The sequence below is a fragment of the Dermochelys coriacea genome, chromosome 5 (genome assembly GCF_009764565.3).
Source record: "Dermochelys coriacea isolate rDerCor1 chromosome 5, rDerCor1.pri.v4, whole genome shotgun sequence".
NCBI classification, from domain to species: domain Eukaryota; kingdom Metazoa; phylum Chordata; order Testudines; family Dermochelyidae; genus Dermochelys; species Dermochelys coriacea.
In genome coordinates, this window is record NC_050072.1 from 90,220,992 (window position 1) to 90,246,264 (window position 25,273).

Below are 25,273 nucleotides of genomic sequence, written 5' to 3' on the forward strand. Positions count from 1 at the left end.
CCAATCCTGCAACTTATTTTATGCAGGCAGACCCCTGTTCACTGATTTCTTCAGGGGTGCAGAATAGGGGACCAGACATTTTGCTCACACATCTGAAAGTATCAGGTTGCCTAAGTTGTAACAAAATTACACTTGGGATCTAATCTGGTATTCCTTGTCTACCCAAATCTCTCATTGACTTCAGTGGGAGTTTTGCATGCATAAGGAATGCAGCATCAGTCCCTTGGCACTATTTCAGAAAGAACGTTACTAGCCTTACTTTATCCTTTAGTTTTTTGTTCCTGCCCATAGATTCCTGTTTAAAGTGTGCTGGGAAATATTGTTTAATTAGCCACTTAAAATCTGGCTACAAGATAGGTCATAAGTGCGATATAACAGCTTCCTTGGGTTTTTTTCCCCACAGGTTTTGCCTTTTCTTGCTCTTGGAGTTGGAGTAGATGATGTTTTCCTTTTGGCACATGCATTTAGTGAAACGGGGCAGAATAAGAGAATTCCATTTGAGGTAATGATAAAATGGGGAGTTGGGGCAAATAAAGGAAAAGCTTCAGAAACACAGAATGTGACTAGGTTTAATGGTCTTTTTTTAGGGGTGAGGGGAGAAAACTGCTTAGATTATTTTATCTTAGAAGTTTAATATTTAAATATTAAATGCAAGAGATAATTTAGGAAGCAATCCTACCTCTTCTGCACACCCATCACTCCAAGTAAATGTATGTTTTGGAGGTGAAAGGAATACAGGATTGTGACCTTCAAATGCCAAAATATTTTTGCATCAATTGTTTAAAGGGTTAAGGCACAAAGGAGCAAGAGGGAGTGTGTTTGAAACACAAACACCCATTTTAATTGTTACATAGGAAAAAAATTGAGGTGAGGTTTTTTTGGTTCGTTTTGAATTATGCATGTTCCACAATTCCTCTTTATTTATAAATTATTTATAAATGAGTGATAATTGAAAATACCATATAATCATTAACATATGAGCATTATGAAATCCCAAATTCTCTCATTTTTACAGCATTCTCCCTCCAAACCGGGGTTTTGTTTTCAGTTTGGAGTTTCGTATCTGTGTAAAAAAGCAACATGTATTTGCTTATTTTTTATTTTATACAAACTGTGTCTTCCACATGCTCTTTTGTCATCTGTCTTAGTACACAAGCACCACAGACTCCTTTACCTGTAGCCACCCTGTGCTTTTAAACCAACAGCAAACAACCCTGTAGGTTGGCAAACAATCCTTTCTCAATTTTTTTTTAACAAAATACGAAGCTTTGTGTGGTCCGGGTTTATTGCTACATGCTTCCCGAGACATGTAGATACATAGTTTAGCCAGGAGTTTAATGCATGCTTATTTTGTCTGAAAAATATTTAAAACAAAAAAGTGACTGAACTGATACAAACATAACCTTGTTAATAAAAGAAATATTTGCTAGCTGATCTCAGCATCACTTTTTCTTTGAATTTTGAAGCCATGCTAAGCCTTCTTTTCCCCCTAAAGAATTGTTAGTGCTTTATGTGGCACCTACTATATTGTCAGATATGTTAAGTTGGTGCTTTTATTTCAGTATGGGCTTGTTATAAATTGACATTGTCATCATGTTACATCCACAGTATGATCTCTCGCTGCTACCTCACAGCTCCATTTGCAGGCTCTAATCCTTAAACACCCAATGCTATATACTCTTTAATTCATTGGACTCTTAAGATATGTCATATGTTTTTCAGGATAGAACAGGTGAATGTTTGAAGCGAACAGGAGCAAGCGTCGCCCTTACATCTATCAGCAATGTTACTGCCTTCTTTATGGCTGCCTTAATTCCCATTCCTGCTTTACGGGCATTTTCACTCCAAGTAAGTTGATATCATGTTTTGCTGGCTTTTATGATTGTGCTTATATCATGGTAGGGCCAGGATAGTAACTCTCAGTGATAGTACCATGGTCAATACCTGGTACTTCTCCATTCCACTGCATTGACTTCTGGTCCCTAGTCTACCACTCATATAGAAGAAGGTGACACCACACATTCTTTCCACCCTTTTACTCTGCTCCTCCCAGTTATTGCACGTGCGTCCTGACCCTTTGGTGTCCTGCAGGAAAGTGAAAGAGCACCCTCACCCATCCATATGGTGTTCCAGCACAAAAGAGAAAAGTAGAAAACTAAGCAGGATTTAACACACACACACACTTCCACGGCTAAAAGCAGCAGGCTATACACTAGCCAACAAAACCAGATTGCTGACTGGGAGTATAATTCCTTGTGCAAGGACAGCAACAAGGAGCGTTGCTACCAATTAACTATTAACACAGCAGTAGGTACTTCCCTTATTCCCAATGTCTTTTTAATAGAGTATTGGAACAAGGCATATCGATAATTTCTAACTACTTTGAGAGAATGTGTGAATGTTATGAATGGAAGCGTGCTTTCTCTCTCTGTCTCTTCTGTTTATGTTTGTAATAAAATATTTTCAGAGAGATGAAATATTGAGAGATACTGAAGGAAGCTCCTCTTAAAAGCTAAAGGGCTCTTTGAAGAGAGCTCTGGGAAGTTCTCCTCTGACACTGCTATAACACATAGGCAATTTATAGCACGGTCTGACCTTAATACAGAGCAGAAAACTGTACTTTTTCAGTAGTCATTTTTCTTCTATTGTAGTCTGGCTCTCTAATCGTTTTTCATTCTGCTTGACCCTTGACCTACCCAGCGGAAGTGAGGGCTGCAATTTTTCTTAATACCTGTGGCAGTTATTGCAGTTTTCAGAGGCTCAGGCATGTCTGCATTAAGCTGTGAAACGATAAGCAGTTACTGATTACAGCTGCATGAAGACCACTGAACATTAATAATTTGTTTACTATTTTTCTTCTCAATGGGCATTTTGATAGTGAATAATAGAGAACATACAGGAAAACACAGGCATCATTGTTTTGCATTGTGTGTCTTCAAATGATATCTAAAATTAGGGATGCAAGTCTTTAGCAGTGATTCATTTGTTGTGGGTGGGGAGGGAGCAGGGCAGTAATACAGTTAATCCTGAAAGTCACTTTCATCTCTTATGGGGGATATTGACAAAGGAATTACTTAATATCTTATGGCAAAGGTCAACGGTTGTAGACTTTGTTCAGGATTCACACCTATTCGTATACACAATGATTAACATAGATTTCAGCACTCACTGTTAGAGCATATGCAATGTGTTAAAAGTAACCTTTTTCTTTTTAAACACTCTCTTGGAATGAAATAATTTATTATGATCTCTTCTACTCCATGGCCCAACTCCAAGGATCCAGCACCTAGTCCAACTAGTAGAAAGGGCTTTGGATATCTCCACTGGGAGTCCTTGGGAACTTGTGTTCCCCCTTCCTTAAATATACTACACAGTGGCTGCTGAATGTCTCCTTGGAGGCTACCTCAGCCCAATATATTGATCACAGGAAGAAGAATTGGAGGATCCACACAGAGAGAGATTCCGTGGCCCCAGTCACTCAACTCTTGTGTTTTGGGGGCCTTCACATATGTGGACTCCATGCTGTTAAGGGGCGCTCAAGCCCTGGGGAGTCTGCCTCAAATATACACCAATTCCACTGCCAGTGAGACATCCACAGAGAGAGCAGTTGTATTACTCCATGTGTGTATATATATATATATATGTATATATATAAAACTTTTTCTCTCTTCTGTTTGACAGATATATTATGTGACCTATAGTTTTGCTGTCAATTCAATCAGTAGTTCACAGTAGCAGGCACATGTTGTCAGATGTACCATGCTTTCAAAAAACAGATGTCTGATGCTCCAAATGAGGTTTTAGCACATCCAAGTGTGTCCAGTATGGTTTTCATGTTCAAATTAATCAGACTGATAAACATCAGAATTAAGGTCTCTTATAAAGTAGCAGTTATCTTAGAATCTTTCTGTAGGAACTTCTATTTAATCCTTCCAGTATCTAAAACAGTACTTAACTTGCCCAGTCTTTTCATGTATGTTGCTATAACCTCTCTCTGCTCATATGTAGTAGCAGATTTTATACATGTGACAGATGGAATAATGTGCAAAATATGCACTCTATGACCTGCACTGAGGATCTGCTGGTAACTAAACAATTTGTGAACACAAATGAAAAATACAAAAATGAAGCCTTTTCTTGTTAGAAATGGGGGCATCTATTACTTGTTCTGTATTGCTTCACCAGGTGTAATCAGAATCAGGTGATGCATTTAATCACAGCATTCAGAATCAGTCAGCCATGTAAGATTCTAGTGGGTGGTCTGTTTTTACATGTGGATTTCTTTATTTACAATTTTCTTCCTCCTTCTCCCTCTCATTCATGTTTGTTTAAATAAGAACTCCTTGCTGACTTTGACATTTTCCTAGCAGAGCTTAGAAAGCATTGAAATACAGCAGGTTTTTTTTTTCCATAGATGCTGATTTCTATTAATCTAGATAGCAAACTTTTAGCAGATGGGCTTAAAAAGAGGGTTGCTTTTGACCTTATTTCTTCATTATGATCTTCATTCACCTTCCTCAATACATTGCAAGATAGTTGTCAAAGCTTCCATGGCTTTTGAGGCCCAGAATCTGTAAAATAATCCAACTGCTGAGGGAGAATAAATGGTTTCCTGACTAGTACCTATAAATGGGAACACAACTTTCAGCCTAGCATATCAACACTTTCTTCTTTCTGAACTTCTGCTATGGGAGCTAATGTAGCTCATCCATACTTCTGAATTGTTCAGTTACTTTAAGAAATTCAAAGGCCTCAAAAGGAGGCTGCTGTCTCAAGAGTTCACTAATGTTTTTCTTTTAAATTCAAATTTTTTCTGTATCTTTTACAGATCTTACATAAGGTATTAGCCTTTATAGAATATAAAGAAATGAAAATCACCAATCTTAAAGTGAGCTTCTACAACATATTTGAGGGGGTTTGTTTTGCTTTACTGCTTTTACTATGTGATTTTTGTTTGCTTGTTTGTTTGTTACTTGTTGCTTTCATAAATCATTTAACTCAGGGGCATAGAATTTGAGATGCTGAATGCTTTATGAGCAACCCCCAACTCACATTGATTCACCTCCAAGAGGGCTGTCAAGATTGGGTCCTAAATTTGAAGATCTGTATAATATTCTTAAAATTAGTGTAGGCAATCAAAGAAATCTGTGAATTGTTTTGACCAAATCTGCTGTAAGAACATCTTCAAAAACAGCTCTTTATTTTATTTCTAAGTGGGGGAGGAGGTGGAAGAATATAAAAACTGAATCAAATTCTGCCCTAACTATGCAACCCTATTGAATTCATGGGACAAATACAACCCTGGCAGAAGAGGGCACAACTCCATGAAAATCAATAGAACTTAGCCCCCTTACACCAGGGCTGAATTTGGCCTTGTATATGTAGTGGGATTACTTGGATGTTCTAATAATCAAGCATAGAATTTAGCCCAATAAATTGTAGCAACAAAAATTTTCCTCAATGCAAGAATGATGAACTTTTTCCTAAATATTAAAGTAGGTTGCCATGTGTGGGAATTTTTTCATAATACACAACATACTATGTAGCTGAAAGAGATACCCATGCTTTATTGAGAGAGAGAATGTAAGTTGTTAAATACATTCATTATCTTACTCTGTGGAGTAATACTGAAAAGGCTTTCCCCCTCCTCTTTTCCAGCTCCTTAAACTTTCTCTGCTCCTGTCATGAGGATTTAAGGAGCAAAAGTAAAGCCGGGGTGGGAGGGGAGGGAGAGAATCCAAGTCATGTATGCTATCAGAAGGGAGTTGCAGATAGGCAGCAATAAGGTGGAAGTCTTTGCGAGAGGCCTCCTCGTCTGCTCATCACCTCTAGCTGTGCAGCACATCCACTCTCCTTGGGTGGTCTGCCAGGAATGGCAAAGACTAGCACATACACCTTGGGCAGGGCCCCAACCTACCAGCCTTGCTAGCTTCTCCCTCAGTGACTCCAGCACAGACTTCCATTCTCTTATTTCAGTTAACAGATGCAGCAGCAGCCACCAGATTTTAAAGCAGCAGATTACTAAAATGTTTAAGTTTGGTTCAGAGAAAGCAGCCAAATTCTTGGAGTGTGTTTGATGCTCACCCTTTAGAGAGCCCCTTTATCCCACATCCCCCAACGAGGCCTCACCTACTTCTCTCTCTAGGACTCTCTAATCCCAGAACTTTTGTTGAGTTTTCAAGAGGGAAGCATGAGGCTCTTCCCATTCCCAGCTCCTTCCGCTGGGTCTTGTGGCTGCTGGTTTCGGATTCCCTGTAGTCTGGGACTATATTCCCACACTACAGACTTAGAGTTAAGGTGCAGTTCCTATTGATATAATCACTACAAATCAAGGAAATTGTCAGTGAAGGCACAAGTTCGTTCACATGCCTCAATACCCAAACATCACTCAACCCAGACACCAAACCTCCATAACAAACAGTAGCACTGAGAGGAGCCTTTGAGGTCCTGATACATCGGCACATAGAAACTCTGCTCTTCCTCAATCTCCACTCCTCTCACTGCAGACCCCACCCACTAACCCTGATTCTCATCCTACTCAAGCCCCCTCCCCACAAGTCTCCTGCTCTTTCTGCTTCCCTGGTCCCCAGAGGCAGGGATATATGTTAGGAGCTGATCTGGGGATTCAGGGAGGTAGGCTGTATCAGTTCCGTTGGCTTCTCTTTGATGAGATGATGAGTTAAGATTGATAAGGAGAACAACTCTTGATGTATTTCATTTTAAACATTAAAAAGCTATCCTATACCTGAGATGTCATTCTGTCTGTGTGAGTGGGTGAGTAAGTCTGGAGTTTGTAAGGACTGAGATCCTTCAGCTAGAGGAGTCCATAAAACTATGAGACTGAAGGAAATTTCACAAAAGGATTGTTTTAAAAATGTTTTCTTTGGCAAAGTCAATATATCTGTGACCAAAATTGTGTTATGGAGAATTCAGTAGTCCTAGGAAGAGTAGTTATGTTTAATGTGGAGTCTAAATTTACCCACTAGAGTATGAAGTAGAATGCTTTAATCCTGTTTAAGTACAAATCCCAGTGCAATTTTAACTATAGAGCCCCAAGGGTTGTTGGTACCCACAAAGGAATCCAGTAAGGTAAGGGCTGTGTCTGGAAGGGTTGGGGAGGGTGGTGTCTATGAAGCTGTGGGGCCCAGTTAGAAGGTTTTGTGGATGCTGGAAAAATTAGGGACTGTATTGGGAAATTGGGAGCAAGGCTTGACTGATCTACCAAAATCTCAAAAAGTTTGGAGGAAGGTTGACAGAGGCTCTTACTTTAACTGAACTAATTACTCATGCTTTATAGATACTTCAAATATGATTGACTTAGCAGAATAATAATAATTTAAAAAAAAACTCTTGCAAAATAGGCTCAGAAATACCTCCCCTGCTAAAGCAGCAGCTTGTTTTCCTGACAGATTCAATCCATTCTAGAAAGGATCAAAAGGAAATCAATTAATTTTTCAGTTCTGGCTATGACCTTACATACCTTTGTGTGTGTGGGTATTTATAAATCATGGAATGGTCCTCGATCTTTTCCCTGAAAGATTCAAGTGTTGGTTAAATGCTAACTAGCCTTTTTAATGCTAAAGAAACTCTATCAATAGTAATATCTTCAGTCAGATCAGTGGTATGAAAATCTTCCTTTAATCAGGTTAATGATCTTAATATAAAAAGGAGTAGAAGCATAAACGGCTTTAAAGTACAGTATATTTACAATTTTAGAATTAATATAACCAGAAAATGTTTACACTAGTGGTTCTGTCATTCTCAGAAAGTTGTAATAATAAATTTGTGGTTTACAGCTTCCGAGTACTGTGCAAGCACTAACTAATCCTCATAAAACCATTGGGAGGTTTATTACTCTGATTTTGCAGAGGAGGCACAGAAAAAGTCAAAATTACCTTGTCCAAGGGTACATGATACAGGCTACATTTTCAAAACTGGATATTAATTTTGGATGCCACAGATTCTGGGTTACTAGTTTTGAGACACATGGAGTGTGATTTTCAGACTTGCTGAGCACCTGAAGCACCCATTGACTTCTTTTGGAGTATTAAGTCCTCACCCTTCTGAAAATCATCAGGCCAAATGTGTAGCAATTTGGGCACTCAAAACCCGAGAAATTCAATTAGTGACCGATTTTGAAAATTTGGGCCAAAATTGCATATAACTCAGAAGTTACATGGGGGGGAAGGCAGACAAGAACATGTCATCTGTTTATGCCATTTCCTTAGATTGAGCCACACACACTGAGCCACGGTAGAGTAACATGCTTCGTATATGTCGGTAACTTAGATCATACCCAAAGAGTTAAACGTAGTTTCTTGTTGATTTTTGTTTTTTTTTTCCCCCAAAATAATTTTGAACATTTTGCTCATTTGAGTTTGAAATTAGGTTTTGTTTTCTGGGTAAATTTCTTCTTTCTCTACACACTATTCTTCCATCCTCACCCCCAGACCTTCCATTATTCATGGTATGTTTTGTGGTCATTCATAATATTTAATATGTGTTTTAGAGAATGATTTTGGATGTGTATTTTAATTTACTCTTTACCCTCTAATCGGGCAAAGGAATCCCATTGTTCGTGTCACTTATTTCATGATTGTAGATTGTCAGCTCTGTGGGGCAGGGTCCAACTTTTTGTTCTCTGTTGGACAGCATCTAATACAGTTGGGTTCTGGTCCATGGCAGATCTCCTGAACACTACTACAGAACAAATAAACAACAATAATATGTGCTGCACCCTCTGTGTTTATATATAATGCATAGGGGAACAGTTGAGATTTGAATTTAATTTTCACTTTAAAGTTAATATTTAATATACTTGTTCCATTTTAAATAGTTATTTTAATAAAGTTGGCTCATTAATCAAACTCTATTAAACTTGAGTGGGGGAGTTCTATAAATAATCCTGAAATATTACTCTGGTTTTTATAGCTGGAATTTAGCTAATTGCATCAAATGTGTAGTACATTAATGAAAATGCTATATGTAGTAAAGTTTAAAGTTTCATTAAAGCTCATTAGAGCTTTTTCCATTATTGATTTAACACTATTCTGTAATGTTATAGTGGTAGCTAAATGACTTCATAATCTTCACATTGATAGCTACAGTTTTAACCCAGGGGTGGTTTTTTTTCCTTTCTGCATTATTAAAACTGCAATAATACAAATTCTCTCACAAAAATATAATGTATTGTATTTATTTTTTTCAGTTTTAAAAATATGTCCATCACCATGTCTTGGTGGATGTACAATGAGAACAATATAAAATTTAATATTATAGACTTTAATTAAATACAGTTGACTCACCGCAATGAAATAGGAATGTAAAAATACCTCTTTCAGCCCCCCAGGCTAAAGTCAGAATGTACTCATGAGCTGACATGACAAATAGATAGACATGTTGGAATTGAAAGGAGTTTGTAAGCTTTTTAAAGCCTGTGTCCTAAAAGCATGAAGCTTAGTGATGACATCTCTTTACCTCCGCTTGGTTTCTAGGCTGCTGTTGTTGTGGTATTCAACTTTGCCATGGTTCTGCTAATTTTTCCTGCTATTCTAAGCATGGACCTTTACCGTCGGGAGGACAGGAGATTGGATATATTCTGCTGCTTTACAAGGTGAGGCTGTCTGGGAGGGTTACTTTGTATCAAACAGTCTCCTTGTGATGAACACTTGGGGCTCTGACAGCAGCCCTTCTGTGTGAATAGTTCCCATTGCAGTGAGCAGGAGTTCTGCATGCTTCAGGACTGCAGGATCAGGCCCATAGTAGCATGTTGTCAGCATGGTTTTATTGCTAACAGGTGAAGCATGTTTGCTATCTTGGTTTTCTGCCTGAGTAGATGTAAAACAATAAACAGTGCTCTCTCTGTACCATATATACTGTACCAGACACACTCATTTTACTCTTTGGAGCATAACTTTCCAGAATTTTGTAGCGGACCCATGCTTTGAGAATATCCACAAGTGTTTAGTTCGTTGTTTTTATTATTTTTGTAGGATCCCAAAGAAGGGGGCGGGAGGAAGAAGAGTTAATTCAACTTTGGGTGTTTCTCTCAGGGACAGTCCAAAATGTGAGGGCCCCCATCACTTGTACTTTAAGTTATCGTCAGTTCTATATAATTATTACAGTTATACATGCAAACCTTTCAACATTACAGAAAAAAAATCTTCCAAAGTTTAGAATTGGGAAATGACTTAAGGGTACAGCTCTTTATAGGGCTGGGAGAGGTGCTAAGAGGGCCATGCCAGAGCAGCACAGATTTGGACAGAATTAGGCCTGGTCTACACATAAAACTTAGGTTTCAGAGTAGCAGCCGTGTTAGTCTGTATTCGCAAAAAGAAAAGGAGTACTTGTGGCACCTTAGAGACTAACAAATTTATTAGAGCATAAGCTTTCCTGTAGCTCACGAAAGCTTATGCTCTAATAAATTTGTTAGTCTCTAAGGTGCCACAAGTACTCCTTTTCTTTTTACATAAAACTTAGGGTGATGTAGCTATGGCGCTCGTGGGTCATGCTCGTGCCAAATCCATATCCCTGAGCACCACAGCTGAGCTGACCTAAAACACTGTGGTTGGCTTGGTAGGGTCAACGGAAGCATTCTTCCTAGCATCAACCTAGCTTCTGCCACTCAGGGAGGTGGAGTTACTACAGCAATGGAAGAATCCCTTCTATTGCTGCAGTGAGGGTTAACACTATGAGGTGACAGAGGCACAGCTGCAGCACCATAGTTATGCTGCTGTAACTCTCATAGTGTAAACAAGGCCTCAGTGATGGGGCTGTAGCATCAGCTCCACCATCCAGGAAATGGGTTCGGCATGAACTCTGTCCCCCTCCATACCCCCCGCACGCTTTGTGGCAAATGCTTATGAAGCAGAACCCATGGAAAGGCTAGAGTCGTTGTCAGGGGCGCTGGAACTGGTGGGTTCTTGCAGTACATCAGCACCCCTGGCTTGAAGTAATAATAGCAACTGAATGCACAACCTCCATCATTTTCAAGGTATACATTTTTGTTCAATGGCTTTCAGTGCCCCTGGTCACTGGGGGAGCTAGTCTGAAGCACTGACTACAGTTCCCCACCCGTTGCAGTTGGTTTGTGCACAGAGGAGAAGCATCCTCTCCCCTTTGCACACCCACTAAGGACCAGACACAATTTAACCTTTTTATAAAAGGGAGAACATGCTATGTCATCTCTAGCTTTGTTTTCAAGGTACAGGGAGTGGTTGAAGCAAGGGATTGTGAACCCAGAGCTTAGGTTCTATTCCTGGCTTTGCCATAGATTTAGTATGTGATGTTGGGGAAGTTTTCACTAACTTTGGGTCCTCCATTTTTGGGTTTGATTTTCAGAGATTCCAAGCATCCACAGTTGCTATTTACTATCCCATCTGAGTGGCACAAAACATAGATCAGAATCTGGGCCTATGCAATTTTGCTTTGTTTTGGCAGGCAGCATTCTGAAAATCTTTTTTGTAGCATTTATGTAACTTCAATGAAAAGTTTCTGATACTGTTGTTCTATTATCAATGCTTCATACTATGTTTATTTTCTCCCCACACTTAAAGAAAAAAAAAAGTTTGTCTTTGATTATGTGAGGTCCATCTTTGTCCTTGTAAACTAGATAGCTGCCATGTTTTGTATAGGATACTCTAAAACTGAGTGCTCGAAAAGAGTACTTCTGCAATTTTGTTTTATGTTGCCCTTCCATCCTGGAAGTTAATCTTCACTTATGCTTACTTCATTTTTTACAACATGCAGTCAGCATATGGCAGGTATTTTTAAACCGTCTCCAATGACAAGGCCCAAATGTTTAACAGCTGATTGATTTGAAATTATAACCTTGAATAGTTCTAAAAAGAGAACTCAGTTCATTGTGTATTTACGTTTTACTCTTCTGAATAGTTTAATCTTTACTATGGTTACAACAGCTGCAAACCCAAATCCATGTTGGTGTATGCAAATTGTGGAACTACATGCCTAGCTACCTGATTTGCATGTGTAATTAACTGGCTTGTGTGAACAAATGCTAGTTTCTTCACACAAACGTTGGTATCTTGTTTTTGTTTTATGTAGGCACAAGAGATACACATGTATTTATGTAGGCACCTTCTTTTCACCCATGTTTAGCAAAATGTTTCCTTAAAGTGCAAAACAAAACCATCAAAAAATTATATATAACTAAAGTATAAAAAACTATTAGTTGTACATGCATAAAGACTACCCTGTCTAGTCTAATTAAAATGAAAATGTATGTGAGTGTAAATGGATGTTTGTCTCTTTTCTTTCAGTCCATGTACTAGCAGAGTGATTCAGATTGAGCCTCAAGCATATGCAGAAAATGATAACACTCGCTACAGCCCTCCACCACCCTACAGCAGTCACAGTTTTGCACACGAAACTCAGATTACAATGCAATCTACAGTGCAGCTGCGCACAGAATATGACCCTCATACCCAGGTGTACTACACCACAGCAGAGCCTCGCTCAGAAATATCTGTCCAACCGGTCACAGTGACACAGGATAACCTCAGCTGCCAGAGCCCAGAAAGCACAAGCTCAACAAGGGATTTGCTTTCCCAGTTTTCAGACTCGAACATGCATTGTCTTGAGCCACCATGTACTAAATGGACACTCTCATCTTTTGCTGAAAAGCATTACGCTCCATTCCTGCTAAAACTAAAAGCCAAGGTAACCTGCAAAATGCACATCCATTTCACAAAAATACATATTCCTCCCTTGCCCAAGAGGAAAGGACTTTTGTACTTTGGAGAAATGCGAGTTACCTCATTAGAGCTTGGTAAATTACACTACCAACAGGAGAGATTCCTTTTAAAATATTTATTCTTAAATGAGCTCCAAAATCTTAGCGCTAATTTCAGACTTGAAGACTTTCAGTTTACTAATGTGTCGAGTGACAGTATTTTTATTGCAGAGATTTTGAGTAAAGGGTGACACTGGCATCTGTAATATAAGTTTGTAAACAGTGAAAATAAGTTAAAAGTAGATTTCTAACCTTTGTTCCCTTTAAAATGTATAGAACATGGTCCAACTCCCATTGACTATAGTAGGAATTAGAAGGGGTGCTTCATGTGTAGGGGTTAAAAGCATGATACTAAAAAAGTAAATTTCAAAGTAATTCCTCTAATGTGCCTTAAGCAGCGTGTTTTCTTTAGAAACGTAAGACTTACTGCATTTCCATTTTCTATTGCAGGTTGTGGTTATTTTCCTTTTCCTGGGTTTACTTGGTGTCAGTCTTTACGGTACTACCCGGGTGAGAGATGGACTGGATCTCACAGACATTGTACCACGGGAAACCCGAGAATATGACTTTATTGCTGCACAATTCAAGTACTTCTCCTTCTACAACATGTATATAGTGACACAGAAAGCAGACTACCCCAACATCCAGCACTTACTTTATGACCTTCACAAAAGTTTCAGCAATGTGACATATGTTTTGATGGAGGAAAATAAGCAGCTTCCCAAAATGTGGTTGCACTACTTTCGAGACTGGCTGCAAGGTAAGAAAATTGCTGAATGGCTAATAGAGGGGTTTGATATCTTTTTGTGCCTGTGTCTTTAACACAGACCTAACTTCAAGTACATGAGCCATCCTGTTGGCTTCAGTTGGGACTATTCACATGCTTAAAGTTAAGCATGTTACTTAAGTGCTTTGTTGGATCGGGGCCAAGTGCGTAATATTATTATACTAATTCATTCTGAAACCATTTATTCTTTGGTATTGAAAACAAACAGTAACATTTCAGAAAATTGAACATTTCTTAGTTATGGGTCATTAAATTCTGCCTTGAAATGCATCTCTCCCTCTCCCATCTTTATGTTGGAAGGACTTTTAGGAAGTATTAGTCAATTGAAAAACTGAAAAGATCTGAAAACTGAAAAATTGTGCTGACCTATGGAGACAGTCTAAATTTTCCCATAACTGTTTACAGACTCCTAATGTAGTCAGTAATTCCTAGGAAACATGTGCGTAAAATTGCCAGTATTTTTGTTTTTTGTTTTTTTTTTTCCTTCTGAGGATATGTTGGGCAGCATGATGAATATGTTAGGTGGCCTGCAGTCCAAAAATGATCAAGCTCCCTGTTGTATTTAATATATAGGGAGGCTGAGAGGAGCTTTAGTTTTGTTTTATTTTTTAAGTTTGGGATTCATTCATCAGTCTTCTGGTACATTCATTTATTGAAAGTTTTGCTTGGAATACTTTGCTCAGAAGCGCATTTAGTTGCAGGAGAAGAAACGGCAATAGTTTTTAAATTTGCTTTTCCAAATACACTTATTATATGCTGGTATTCAACTGAGATTTGTTTCTGCTACTCTGTTTTTACATAAAGCAATTTTCAGGTAACAACAGAAAGAAATACAGGCAGCTGTGGGGTGTTCCCTTTTTTGCATGTTTCGCAATGATACAGATATGCAGATAGTTTCCTGTATACAAAATAAAGAGATGTGGCATGAGTAGTTAGCTTGAGGGGAGGGTGTTTATTGTAGAAATTATTTCGGTGTCTTCAAGTTTGTGCTGATGCTCAGCATGCAATGCTAGTGGTAAGTTTGGAATGAGGGCATGATTGCTGCTGGCAGTGTTGTGTGGTAAACACTAGGTCTGAAGAACAGCTGTGTGTAGCTTGAAAGTTTGTCTCTTTCACCAAGAGGAGTTGGTCCAATAAAATATATTACCTAACCCAGCTTGTTTTTCAGTGACACAGTAAGGTAATCAGTCATCATACCCATTACAGGTACCTGATTCTTTCAGAGACAAATCTGTCTCTCCACATTTATTTACACCAGAACACCACACACTCCATATCCCAATGCTTAAAGATTCCACTATGTGCTTATTGTGAATCTGACATCTATATGACAAATGAATCTTACAGTAATCACAGCTGCATCCCACAGGGACTCAGAGTTTCTCGAAGACTGCACACCAGCACCAATAACTGCTCTGGTTCCATGTTCAAGAATGGTTTCATTTTGCTCCATTTTTTCACTCTGCTGCTGGGAGGATAATACTGAGCAAGGGATTTGGCCCAAGCCACACCTCCTTTTTGCAAAGCCACTACCTTTACAGCTCACCCCCAAACTGAGCAAGCCCTGCACACCACATTATCCACGCTTCCCTTGCTCCTTTGCAATCATATGGTAGCTTTTTATAGGCGGTGGATTTATGTGTAACTCACACACTTTTGAGATAATAGATGTAACTTGCATGACACATTTAACGAAAAAATAAAACAAAAAAAACACTAGGGTGGAATAAGCAGTTTCCCCAAACCTGTGATTTGACAAAAACCTCAACCATGATGAACTCTTGTTCTTTTTGGGTCATAAATGTGACTAATCACTTGACATTTAGAAAAAAGAAAAGGAGTACTTGTGGCACCTTAGAGACTAACAAATTTATTAGAGCATAAGCTTTCGTGAGCTACAGCTCACTTCATCGGATGCATGTAGCTCACGAAAGCTTATGCTCTAATAAATTTGTTAGTCTCTAAGGTGCCACAAGTACTCCTTTTCTTTTTGCGAATACAGACTAACACGGCTGCTACTCTGAAACTTGACATTTAGAAGGAAGAACTGTACAACTAATATAAAACAACTATATTGTGTAGATTAAAATAGAAGGAGAAAAACATTAAGGAGTGTAGGCAAAGGAGAGGAGATGTTTTAAGATTATGGAGTGTTGATGAAGGAGAAGGATCTAAGACCTATACTAGAGAAAGCTCTCACACTTGTAGTAATGCAATTATGTGAAGGAGCAGATAGTAATAATAATAGTAATAATAATAATACTTAATTCTTATATTGTGCTTGCTAAATCCAAGATTAAGTGAGTGGAATGGAAAGGAAGTAAAAAGAGAGCAAAGGCCAGTGAAAATGGCTGGAACAGGTCACTTTTAAACTGGATCCTGGAATGAATGGAGAGCTGGTGGAATTGTATGAGAATGAAGTGATTGGATGTTAGAGAACATGATATGATGATCTTTCTAATGGCAAACTAAGGTCATTTCATGTGCTTGAACTACAGCGATAATTCCCATTGATTTCACTAGGAAGTCAATGCACAGATTGCAGGCTGAATATGGCCCTCAGGCACCTAAATATTTGCATGGTGGATTTGGTAGGTAACAATAGTATGTGAACAGCAGCATTTTTTATCAAAGTATTATGCTTGGCGCTAGCCATACAAGACTCCCACTGATTTATTTTCAGTGGAGTTATATGGCTTCAGTCTTCCACAAAATCTTTTAAAATGTTGTCTTGCTCCTTGATTTTCAATAATGCAAGCATTTTCTCTTTTACCTGAAAATATCAAGGAAAGAATTAACATTTTAATAATTTCATTTAGAACTGGAAATGTGAACTTTGTGTATATAAGTAACTGGATGTAAATGAGGTAATTTATATTCCCCGATTGACTTATAATTACACTTGTTTTCCAAAGGGTAATCATACCCTGTGCTTCACAGTGCCTGCTGTTCACATGGGTCAGGAAGGAATACATTCCCTCATCCCCAACATCTCATGTACAGTATGGCAAAATTGGCCAGATGCACTCTGGAGGGAGGGGGTTCACCTTCCTTGTGTGAAACATCAAGCATAGGTCACTGCTTCATGTGACAAATTTTATGTTCCTATGTTCCTGCATATACCATTTTAAAAAATTCCTTCATTTGTATAGCTTTGCCAAAGAAAGGCACCACCATGTTGCTTTATCTTTCTGTTCCAAAAGATTTTGCTGATCACAATTATTTTTAAAACATACTTATTTTTTGGTTGTACTTGTAATGTGTAGCTTAAATGTTGGTGTGACCTGCTCATACTGAAGACATTTTCCTTTGAATTCACAACTTTTATTTATTTAAAAGTGTCGTGGTATTTTTGGTGGTCTGTAAATTGAAGCGATTTTGAAATCATTAAGAAGTTATACACACCTAAAGGGGATTGCTTAGATACTCTGACATCTCTAGATCTCAGCAATGTACCAGTTCAATAATAAGAAACTGGTGCTGGCACTTGTGCTTATTCCAGTAACAACATAAAGGGAAGAAGCCATCTAAGTCATAAAATATTCAAAATGGATTTGGAGTTTGTGGCAAAGATCCATTTTTTTTAAGTATAAAAGGAGGCAAAAAAGACTAGATTTTCACACAGGTTAGTTATGTAAAATCCATGCACAGTTGTATACTGAATTTGCAAGCACAAGTTGAGTAATTTTGAATGCATTTGGCTAATTCTGGTTATTTGTGTATCTAGTTGTCCCCTTTGTATGAAGCATATATTAGTCTGAAAACTCTGGTCCCAAACATTGTCTGTTTAGTATAGCATCTTGTGCTCACTTTACCAAGGAAAGTCATGTTTATCGTAACTTACGAGTCAGTCTTTTCTTCCGTGGTCTCTCCTCCTCTCCCATGTTCTTCTTGAATAGTTCTCCTTTAACTCCCAATGTGCTCTTTTACATTACTATTCTGATAACACAACTGGTGCTTATAACCATTTCACAGAAGGTTTTAATGGAAAATCCTGTGTTCAGGAAGGAGAGATTTGTATTTTTCCACTTCCTAAGTTATGTCTTGCCCACTCCGAGTGCCCAACAAGCAGAGCTTTCATATTGCGTGTTTTGGAGTCACTTAGATGATGTTAGAGTATTTGGTGTTAAATGTTCTGGGCAAGGGGCTGGAGTACGGTCTGAGCTGGGTTTAGAAGGTTTGCTTTATTACTTTGTTCTGAACCTGTTGGCTTTAGTGAGGGAAGGGGGGAGTATGATTATGCAGGTCTGCATGGGAGGCAACTTTCCAGGGGAGGGGTAAGCATCTGTAAAGGTGAATGAGCACTCAGGCCCTAAGGCTGTGTGTCATTTAGGTCATGTTTTCTCTTCCAACACTCTTATCTCTTTACAGCTGTAGCTAACCTATCAGTTCTGTAATGATGGTTTTGATTACAGCCTCTCAGGGCAGCTGTGAGGTGGGTCGGTGCTTTTTTTTTCCACCCTCTGCTTTTCCTTCCCTTCCCAGGACATGCGGTTTGTCATCTGTTCTCAAAGAGCCTCCTTGCACTGGACTGTGGCTTCCTGTTCTAAATCTGATCCAAATTTGTGCTGTGAGCTATTCCCCCACCCCACCCTGAAAGGGTGGCAAAGAGGAAAATAACAGTTGAGAGTGAATAGGTGTTGGCTGTGATCTTTACACATGCTGGCAGCAGATCCCACGACTTGTATTAGCTACACAAGTTGAACAGATGGAACAAATTGACAAAACCATGTTCACTCATGCTGTGCTCAAGAAGCAGCTGAGTTGTTGTTTGAAGTTGAAAGTTTGAGTGTGGTTTTATTTTCCCCCTTGCAGTGGAATTTCTGGTTTTATCATAGAACCTATTGCTTTAACGCTCTGCAGTAGCACAAGACAGTTAATGAAAGAGCTAATGTGCTTGGCCAGCCTCTCATGAAGGTGGAGGGCGAGGGAGCGGGGGCAGGAGCAGTATGGGGAATGTTTCTTTTTAGATAATGGATTAAATTCCTCCCTGATTTAACTCCATGGTAGTCAATGGAGTTTCTGTTTTGGCCCCATGCAGCATAGGGTGAAATTTCAGTAACGTGTGGGGGCAGGGGATTGCATAGCGTGGAGATACACATTTTAAAAAAAATTAGCATTGCACAACTGTAGTTTATTAATAAAGACCTCTGTGAATCCTCTTCTTTTGGTTTACAAACTGAGTGCTAGGACCTAACTCCTAGCCCTGTGAATGGAACAATGTTTAGCTATGTCACCAGGTGAAGGAATTGTGACTGGAAGTCATAATGCCTTCCCAGCTCCCCACTCACTCCTGGGGGCAGTGGGTTACTACAGCTCTTTTCTGTGTGCAGGTTACTTACCCACTCTCACGAGCTCAGCTTTGCTGGCCAGCTCCAAAAACCAAGGCTCCTCCTTCTTGCCACCCCCTTCACAGAGGGGGAGGGATCGTAGCAGACTCTACCTAGCTTGCACTCTGTGCATCTGCACTCCAGCCACAATGTGGGGAGAGTCCTAACACAGCCACGCAGTGAGCATGAGGCTGGGGTGGGTTTACATCATCCTGCAGCTTCATTAGGGAGGCTACAGGCTGGCCCAAAATAGGTATATATGTAAAAAGAGTAATTACTTTTGTTTCTCCCAACTGTAATTTGTTTAAAGAGTGGTTTCTTACTCTGCACGTTTAATCTTTCCACCCCTTTCCCAACTCACCGTAGGTCTTCAAGATGCATTTGACAGCGACTGGGAAACTGGGAAAATCACATACAACAATTACAAAAATGGATCTGATGATGCTGTTCTGGCCTACAAACTTCTGGTGCAAACAGGCAACCGCGATAAACCTATCGACATCAGTCAGGTACTGTCCCGTACGTCACTGTGACCATACCTGTTTATCTGGAAATGCACAAACTAGTGGGAGGTATAGAAGAAATGGGGATTACTTAGTTATTTTTTTCAGTATCTGTTGAGTTTACGAAGCCGATCCTGCAGTTCTCACACACACATGAGTAGCATCACTTGCTTCAGTGGGATTATTCATGGGAGTAATGCTGCAGGATTGAGCCTGCATTCTGTAATATTCAGAAGCAACCATCACAAATGCCTATCTTTATGAAATACTAGGTGGTGCATACTTAATATTTTTGAGTCCAGTTCTGCTCTTAAATGCATGAGCTCAGTTCCCATTGAACACAATAGGAGCTGCATCCTTGTATACGAAGGCAGGCTTGAGTTTTACATGTCCTGATTCTTCTCCAATTTTACATCAGTTTGAACGCCATTGACTTTGGTGTAAATCAGGTGCAACTCCACTCAAGTATGTGAAGAATCAGTAATATAAGGTCGTCCTCTGTCTATTTTATTTTTTTCACTGTGGAATAGAAATCTTAAAATGTAGATTCCCAACTACTCAATTTGCTCCCAACAATTTGAATGGAAAGGCACATTTTTAAGAGAGATTTTTTAGGAAGGGTGTTGGAGCCATCATATACTATAGTGAGGGCTGCCAGCCCTCCAGGATTGTCCTGGAGTCTCCAGGAATTAAAGAGTAATCTTTAATTAAAGATTATGTCATGTGATAAAATCTCCAAGAATACATCCAACCAAAATTGGCAACCCCAACTATACTACTCCTGCACTATCATGAGTTAAGGGTACATCGACATTTGAGCTGGGAAGTGGGATTACCCGCTCACATAGACATAGCCACGCTAGCTGTACTCAAGCCAGCATGCTAAAAATAGAAGATAGCATGGGCAGGGGCCTGGGCTAGTCGCCCAAGTATGTACCACTCTGACTCCCTGGGTACATACTTGGGTGGCTAGCCCAAGCTGCTGTCTGTACTACCTTGGATACACTGCTATTTTTAGTGCACTAGCTTGAGCAGAGATAGCATGAGTATGTCTAAGTGAGCTGGGAATTACACCTCGTTAAGCAACCTGAACTCAGAGCTATCCTTTTTATATAGTACATAATAGCATACAGTTATATTTGAAGATTTTTATTATGATCCCATTTGGAAGACAAAGCCTGGTGTTTTTGACTGTTTATATTAAAATTATACTTTTAAAAGGTGGTTCAGAAAAAAATGCAGTAGTAGCCTAGGTTCTCTTCTCTCAGAACTATAGCTGACTTTCTGTACTTTCAGGCAGAAAATAGTCACTCTAATGATCTTCCCGGCAGCTCTGTTTATTGTCTTCCTTTTTTTGTTGGCGTTAAAGGTGACAGATTTACGGAGTACATTGTTCAAAGTTACTATGGTGTATAAAACACAGTGCTTTACAGCAGCATGCTGTCAAGTCGAACAGGCGTTTGAGTTAGGAATTAAGCAAAAGAAGGGAGCTGAAGAGGAAACTTAAGTGAGATGTCCAAGTAGTTTTGTTTGGTAGTAGGTACCAGGTACATCATGGAACAAATGCGATTGGACCATAGCTTCTGATATAATTTCCTGTGCCTGGGAGGGAGAAAAGTGTGGTGCGCCCACAGGGGCTGGGAGCTGTACTGTGCAATTCCAAAGACAGCTTGAAGACATATAGTTGTTGCATATCCTGTGGATTAATTGAATCCAGATCTTTGGAATCCAGCTTTTTTTTTTTTTAAACTGCTGTCACTGTTGTTTTTCATTTCATTAAAAAGACCTGAAACTGGAGTCAGTCCAGAATTTAAAATAAACTAAACAAAACAAAACAAAAATCATAATGTTTTTCATCCAAGACATCCTCTGGCTGGGTAGTATTTGGCTACAAAACCCTGGAAATACACCACTGCTGTTTACCCCACAAAAACATTTGCCCACAATGACCCAAGCCGCACAGTGCACTCGTCTACTTTCTTGGCGCTTGGCATTTTCTGAATACATAGGTCATAGGAGGCAAGTGTTAGCAAAATTTATACAGATGTTGTTTTATTTTTATAGCTCTCCTCCATTTACTGGGTGGCATTTCCTTCAGTGTTAACAACAGAGGTTAACTGCACACAGACGTTTATAGGGACTCTTGCCAGATTTTTTTTTTCCCCCTCCTTTTAAATAAGTTTCTCCAACTTGGTCATTTTTCCCCCTTGGCTGTAGACAGTCTCTTAGAATTCAGATTTAATTGGTTCAGTCTATTCTGGAACCATCTGCTGATTTAATGTTTATAATAAATATTATATGCTTTTCACAAAACAAAACAAAACACTTTTCTAAAATTCAATACAGATATTTAGATATTTGCTCACTCTCAAACAATAGTCTGTTTAGTCACTTAATGTGAAGTCACACACACAAAAAATGAGTCTGTATGTGTGTTGCATATTCCAGTTTTTTTGTTTAAAGCTTTGCAGCAAGAGCTCTGAAAGCAAAACTCCTTTCTGAAAGACTTCTAATCTTTCCATTTTGCAGTTGACTAAACAGCGTCTGGTGGATGCAGATGGAATCATTAACCCAAATGCTTTCTACATCTACCTGACAGCCTGGGTTAGCAATGACCCCGTGGCCTACGCTGCCTCTCAAGCCAACATCCGGCCTCACCGTCCAGAATGGGTCCATGACAAAGCAGACTATATGCCAGAAACAAGGCTGAGAAGTAAGTAACGTTTAATCTTAATGTCTTATAGTTTATATAAGTGCCTCACCCCTTCCTTAAAGGCCCAGTAACTCTCTAGTTACTTGACACTGTACAGGTCTCAGAAGCATAAATAGAACAATATACTGTGTTACTTTAAAATCTCGGAAGATAGATGCAGTTGTGTAATATAGTATAATGTGGTACCACTGCAGGACTTTATCATGTTGAATAATTAGTTGTATAATAGTTTATATATAAGCTTTAAAACTTGCGTTAGACATTCCTTTTTAACACTGCTTGTTAATTTTGTATGCAAGGGAAACCTTCAAAGTGCATAACATTCTGCCTTTGCCATTCTAGAGTTTCATCATTGAAAACGATATCATGTTTATCCTAAATTTGTCATCCTAGCGTGAAAGAAATTTTTTGCAAGTTAGGTCATTCATATAAGTCACCCATACCTGTATTGTGCTAGAGCTGCATGGGTAGGGGAGAAGTCAGTGTAAGAGAGTGTCATCCTTCCTTTCCACCTGCCCCTATTCACCTTTTTACTTTATGAATGGTAATCCCGAGTTGATTTTCTTAGCTTTTACACTAGATTTATTGGGTGGATTGCTAGTTGGTTACTGAGGGGTAGAAGGGGAAGGAGAGGATTGATTCTCTTGGAAATGTGATTGGATAACAAGCAAGTTGTGCTTCACTGTATCCGAACCCTAGAGCTTTGTGGCAGTCAGCCAAGTCTTGTCTTAATGAAAATTTATAGTTGAGATTATAATAGGGCAAATCATGTTTAGCAAGTCAACTGAATGACCCTGCAGGGTCTGGAACACACAGCAGCAGTAACTAAATGCTTGTTGTGTGGAAGGCTTTTTTTTCTTTTGGTATTACAGTAGACTTAGCATTACATTCAAAAAGAAGCATGGAAAATTTAAGTTTGTCAGATCATTAAAGGATAAAATGTTATGTATTTCCTCAATAATCCACTACTGTTAGGGGTTTTTTACTTTTTTTTTTTTTTGAATGGATAGTGGCTTTTAAAATAAACAGCTGAAGTATTACAATATAGAAAGGCCTGATTCACCACTGCATAAATATAGTTTAGAAACAGTTTAATTCCACTGATTTTAGATAAATATATGTTGACTTCACAGGAGTTACACCAGCATAAAACTGGAGTAACACAGTTTTATTTGAAACTTTTTTTTTTCAAACAAAATATTCAAAATATAGGGAGAAGTGTTTGAGAAGGTTGCTCTTTTATTTATTTTACATTACATACAGTGTACTGTGGACAGACAATAAAATGATACATGCCACAGTAATTCATATATATAATATTAGATACCCATTTACATTAAATAATATCATCAAGCTGGTCTTGAGTATGATGTACAGTGCAATCATTGAATTACACTGCAAGGTGTGAAATATAGTCACCTGTTTTAAAGTTGCCACAGAAGTTCTGGAGTTTCAACAAAGTAATTAATTTGTGACTCAAATGTAATACTTTTCCATAGAAAACAAAGTGCTTTAATCATATTTATTTCTCTGCATATTGTTTTTTCTTCCTCTACAATCCATATTTAAACATTATCGTCTTTCTCCTAGTTCCAGCAGCTGAGCCCATTGAATATGCTCAGTTTCCTTTCTACCTCAATGGATTGCGTGAAACTGCTGACTTTGTGGAAGCTATTGAAAAAGTGAGAGCTATCTGTAACAACTACACCAGTCTTGGCGTCCCCAGCTACCCAAATGGATACCCATTTCTTTTTTGGGAACAGTACATTGGGCTTCGTCACTGGCTTCTCTTGTCTATTAGTGTGGTTCTGGCTTGCACATTTCTGGTGTGTGCCCTCTTTCTCCTGAACCCCTGGACAGCTGGGATCATTGTAAGTTTATTATAAGGGTCTTTGTTAAAAGCAAATTCCTTTCAGCCTAGCTCTTGCTGCAGTCAGAAAGGTTTTGTTTATGTCTGGGCCTCTGGTGGAGTATGTATATTGCATCATTCATGATATATTTATTCAATTTGAGGGGGTAGGGTTCATGGTAAAAGTATAACCCTTAATAACCTTAATCTTTTGACCACACTCTAGTAGCTTTAAAGCTTTCTTATAAACATAACTAAACGTTTGCCCCTGTTCAGATACTCATGAACGTTTTCCCCTGCTCAGATACTCATGAGAAATGAAGCACAGAGGAAAATTGGAATTTTTAAGTAGCTATTAAAAAATTCTACATTCCCCACACTCCCAAGTTTGTTTGTTTTTTTAAATGAAACAAAATTATTTTTCATGGCAGTTTCTTATTTCTACATCTTGCCTATAAACAGTAAATTGCTGTACTAACTTCTGGATGTGAATCTTAGAAGGATAAGAAGGATGTATGGCTAGGTGAACAGTTGTGCAATACACACTGAGAAAGGAGTGTAAGTATGTCTTTAAGGAGAAAGAACAGTAAAATTATAAATGATACAAAATACTCCTTCATGAATTCCTTGCAATAAACATTCATGTTAAATTGAAAGATGATGTTCCTGTGTTTAAATTCCATAAACTATTGTATAGCTTATAAAATGCCAGAAGTAGAAAAGCACAGAGCAGTCACTAGTTTTTGTACTGTACATTTGTGCAACAGGTATGTTAAAAGGTAAATGTTTAGTCTAGAATATTTTTCATAGCACTCAATCTAACAATTTATGTTATCATTCGGGATTCATTAGCTTATAAAATCATTTATTGTAGCACTTACATTTTTTCTTGGAAAAGGGGGTTTATTTTAAAGAGTCCGCCATCTCTTTTAAAAATGTGTATTTTTGGCTCCAGAAACTTCTAAGTCTACTGCACAGATTTCCCCCCACCTCTCTCCATTTTTTTTACAAGATAGATGAAAGAAAATAAAAGCTTTTCCTTAGATTTAACTCTTTGCTTTGTCCAGGCCAATCCCCCCAAGTTTCTTCAAAGCTAAGAGACACTCTGTAACCTGACACTCATCAGCTGATTATGGCCTTCACTTTCTTCCGAGCTTTAAACCTGCCCTTGAGTCATATTCACTTACTCCATGAATTCTGCAGAAAGAACCCAAACCAGCTGTTTAAAAGATGCTTTTCTACTTTTGCCTTCCTTTAATTTTTGAGAATATTGTTGGAGAAATGGGTTAAAAAGCAGAAAAGTTATATTCTGATAGATGGGAATAGGGAGGAATAATAAA

General features: G+C 38.6%; 1 protein-coding gene across 5 annotated transcripts in view; it reads left to right on the forward strand.

Moving 5' to 3' along the window:
* PTCH1 (patched 1) overlaps nt 1-25,273 on the forward strand; it is an 86,648-nt gene that overhangs the window by 45,218 nt on the left and 16,157 nt on the right. For 4 of the 5 annotated variants that reach the window (XR_005293134.2, XM_038403122.2, XM_038403119.2 and 1 more), the window contains 8 exons: nt 404-502; nt 1,723-1,848; nt 9,495-9,613; nt 12,279-12,678; nt 13,202-13,511; nt 19,235-19,377; nt 21,901-22,084; nt 23,675-23,955. Coding sequence is in view for 4 of the 5 variants with exons in the window: in XM_038403122.2 (XP_038259050.1) it covers nt 404-502; nt 1,723-1,848; nt 9,495-9,613; nt 12,279-12,678; nt 13,202-13,511; nt 19,235-19,377; nt 21,901-22,084; nt 23,675-23,955 (1,662 nt within the window). In the remaining variant the exon portion in view is untranslated. The remainder of the gene's footprint in view (nt 1-403; nt 503-1,722; nt 1,849-9,494; nt 9,614-12,278; nt 12,679-13,201; nt 13,512-19,234; nt 19,378-21,900; nt 22,085-23,674; nt 23,956-25,273) is intronic. The other variant, XM_038403121.2, reaches the window with a different exon arrangement.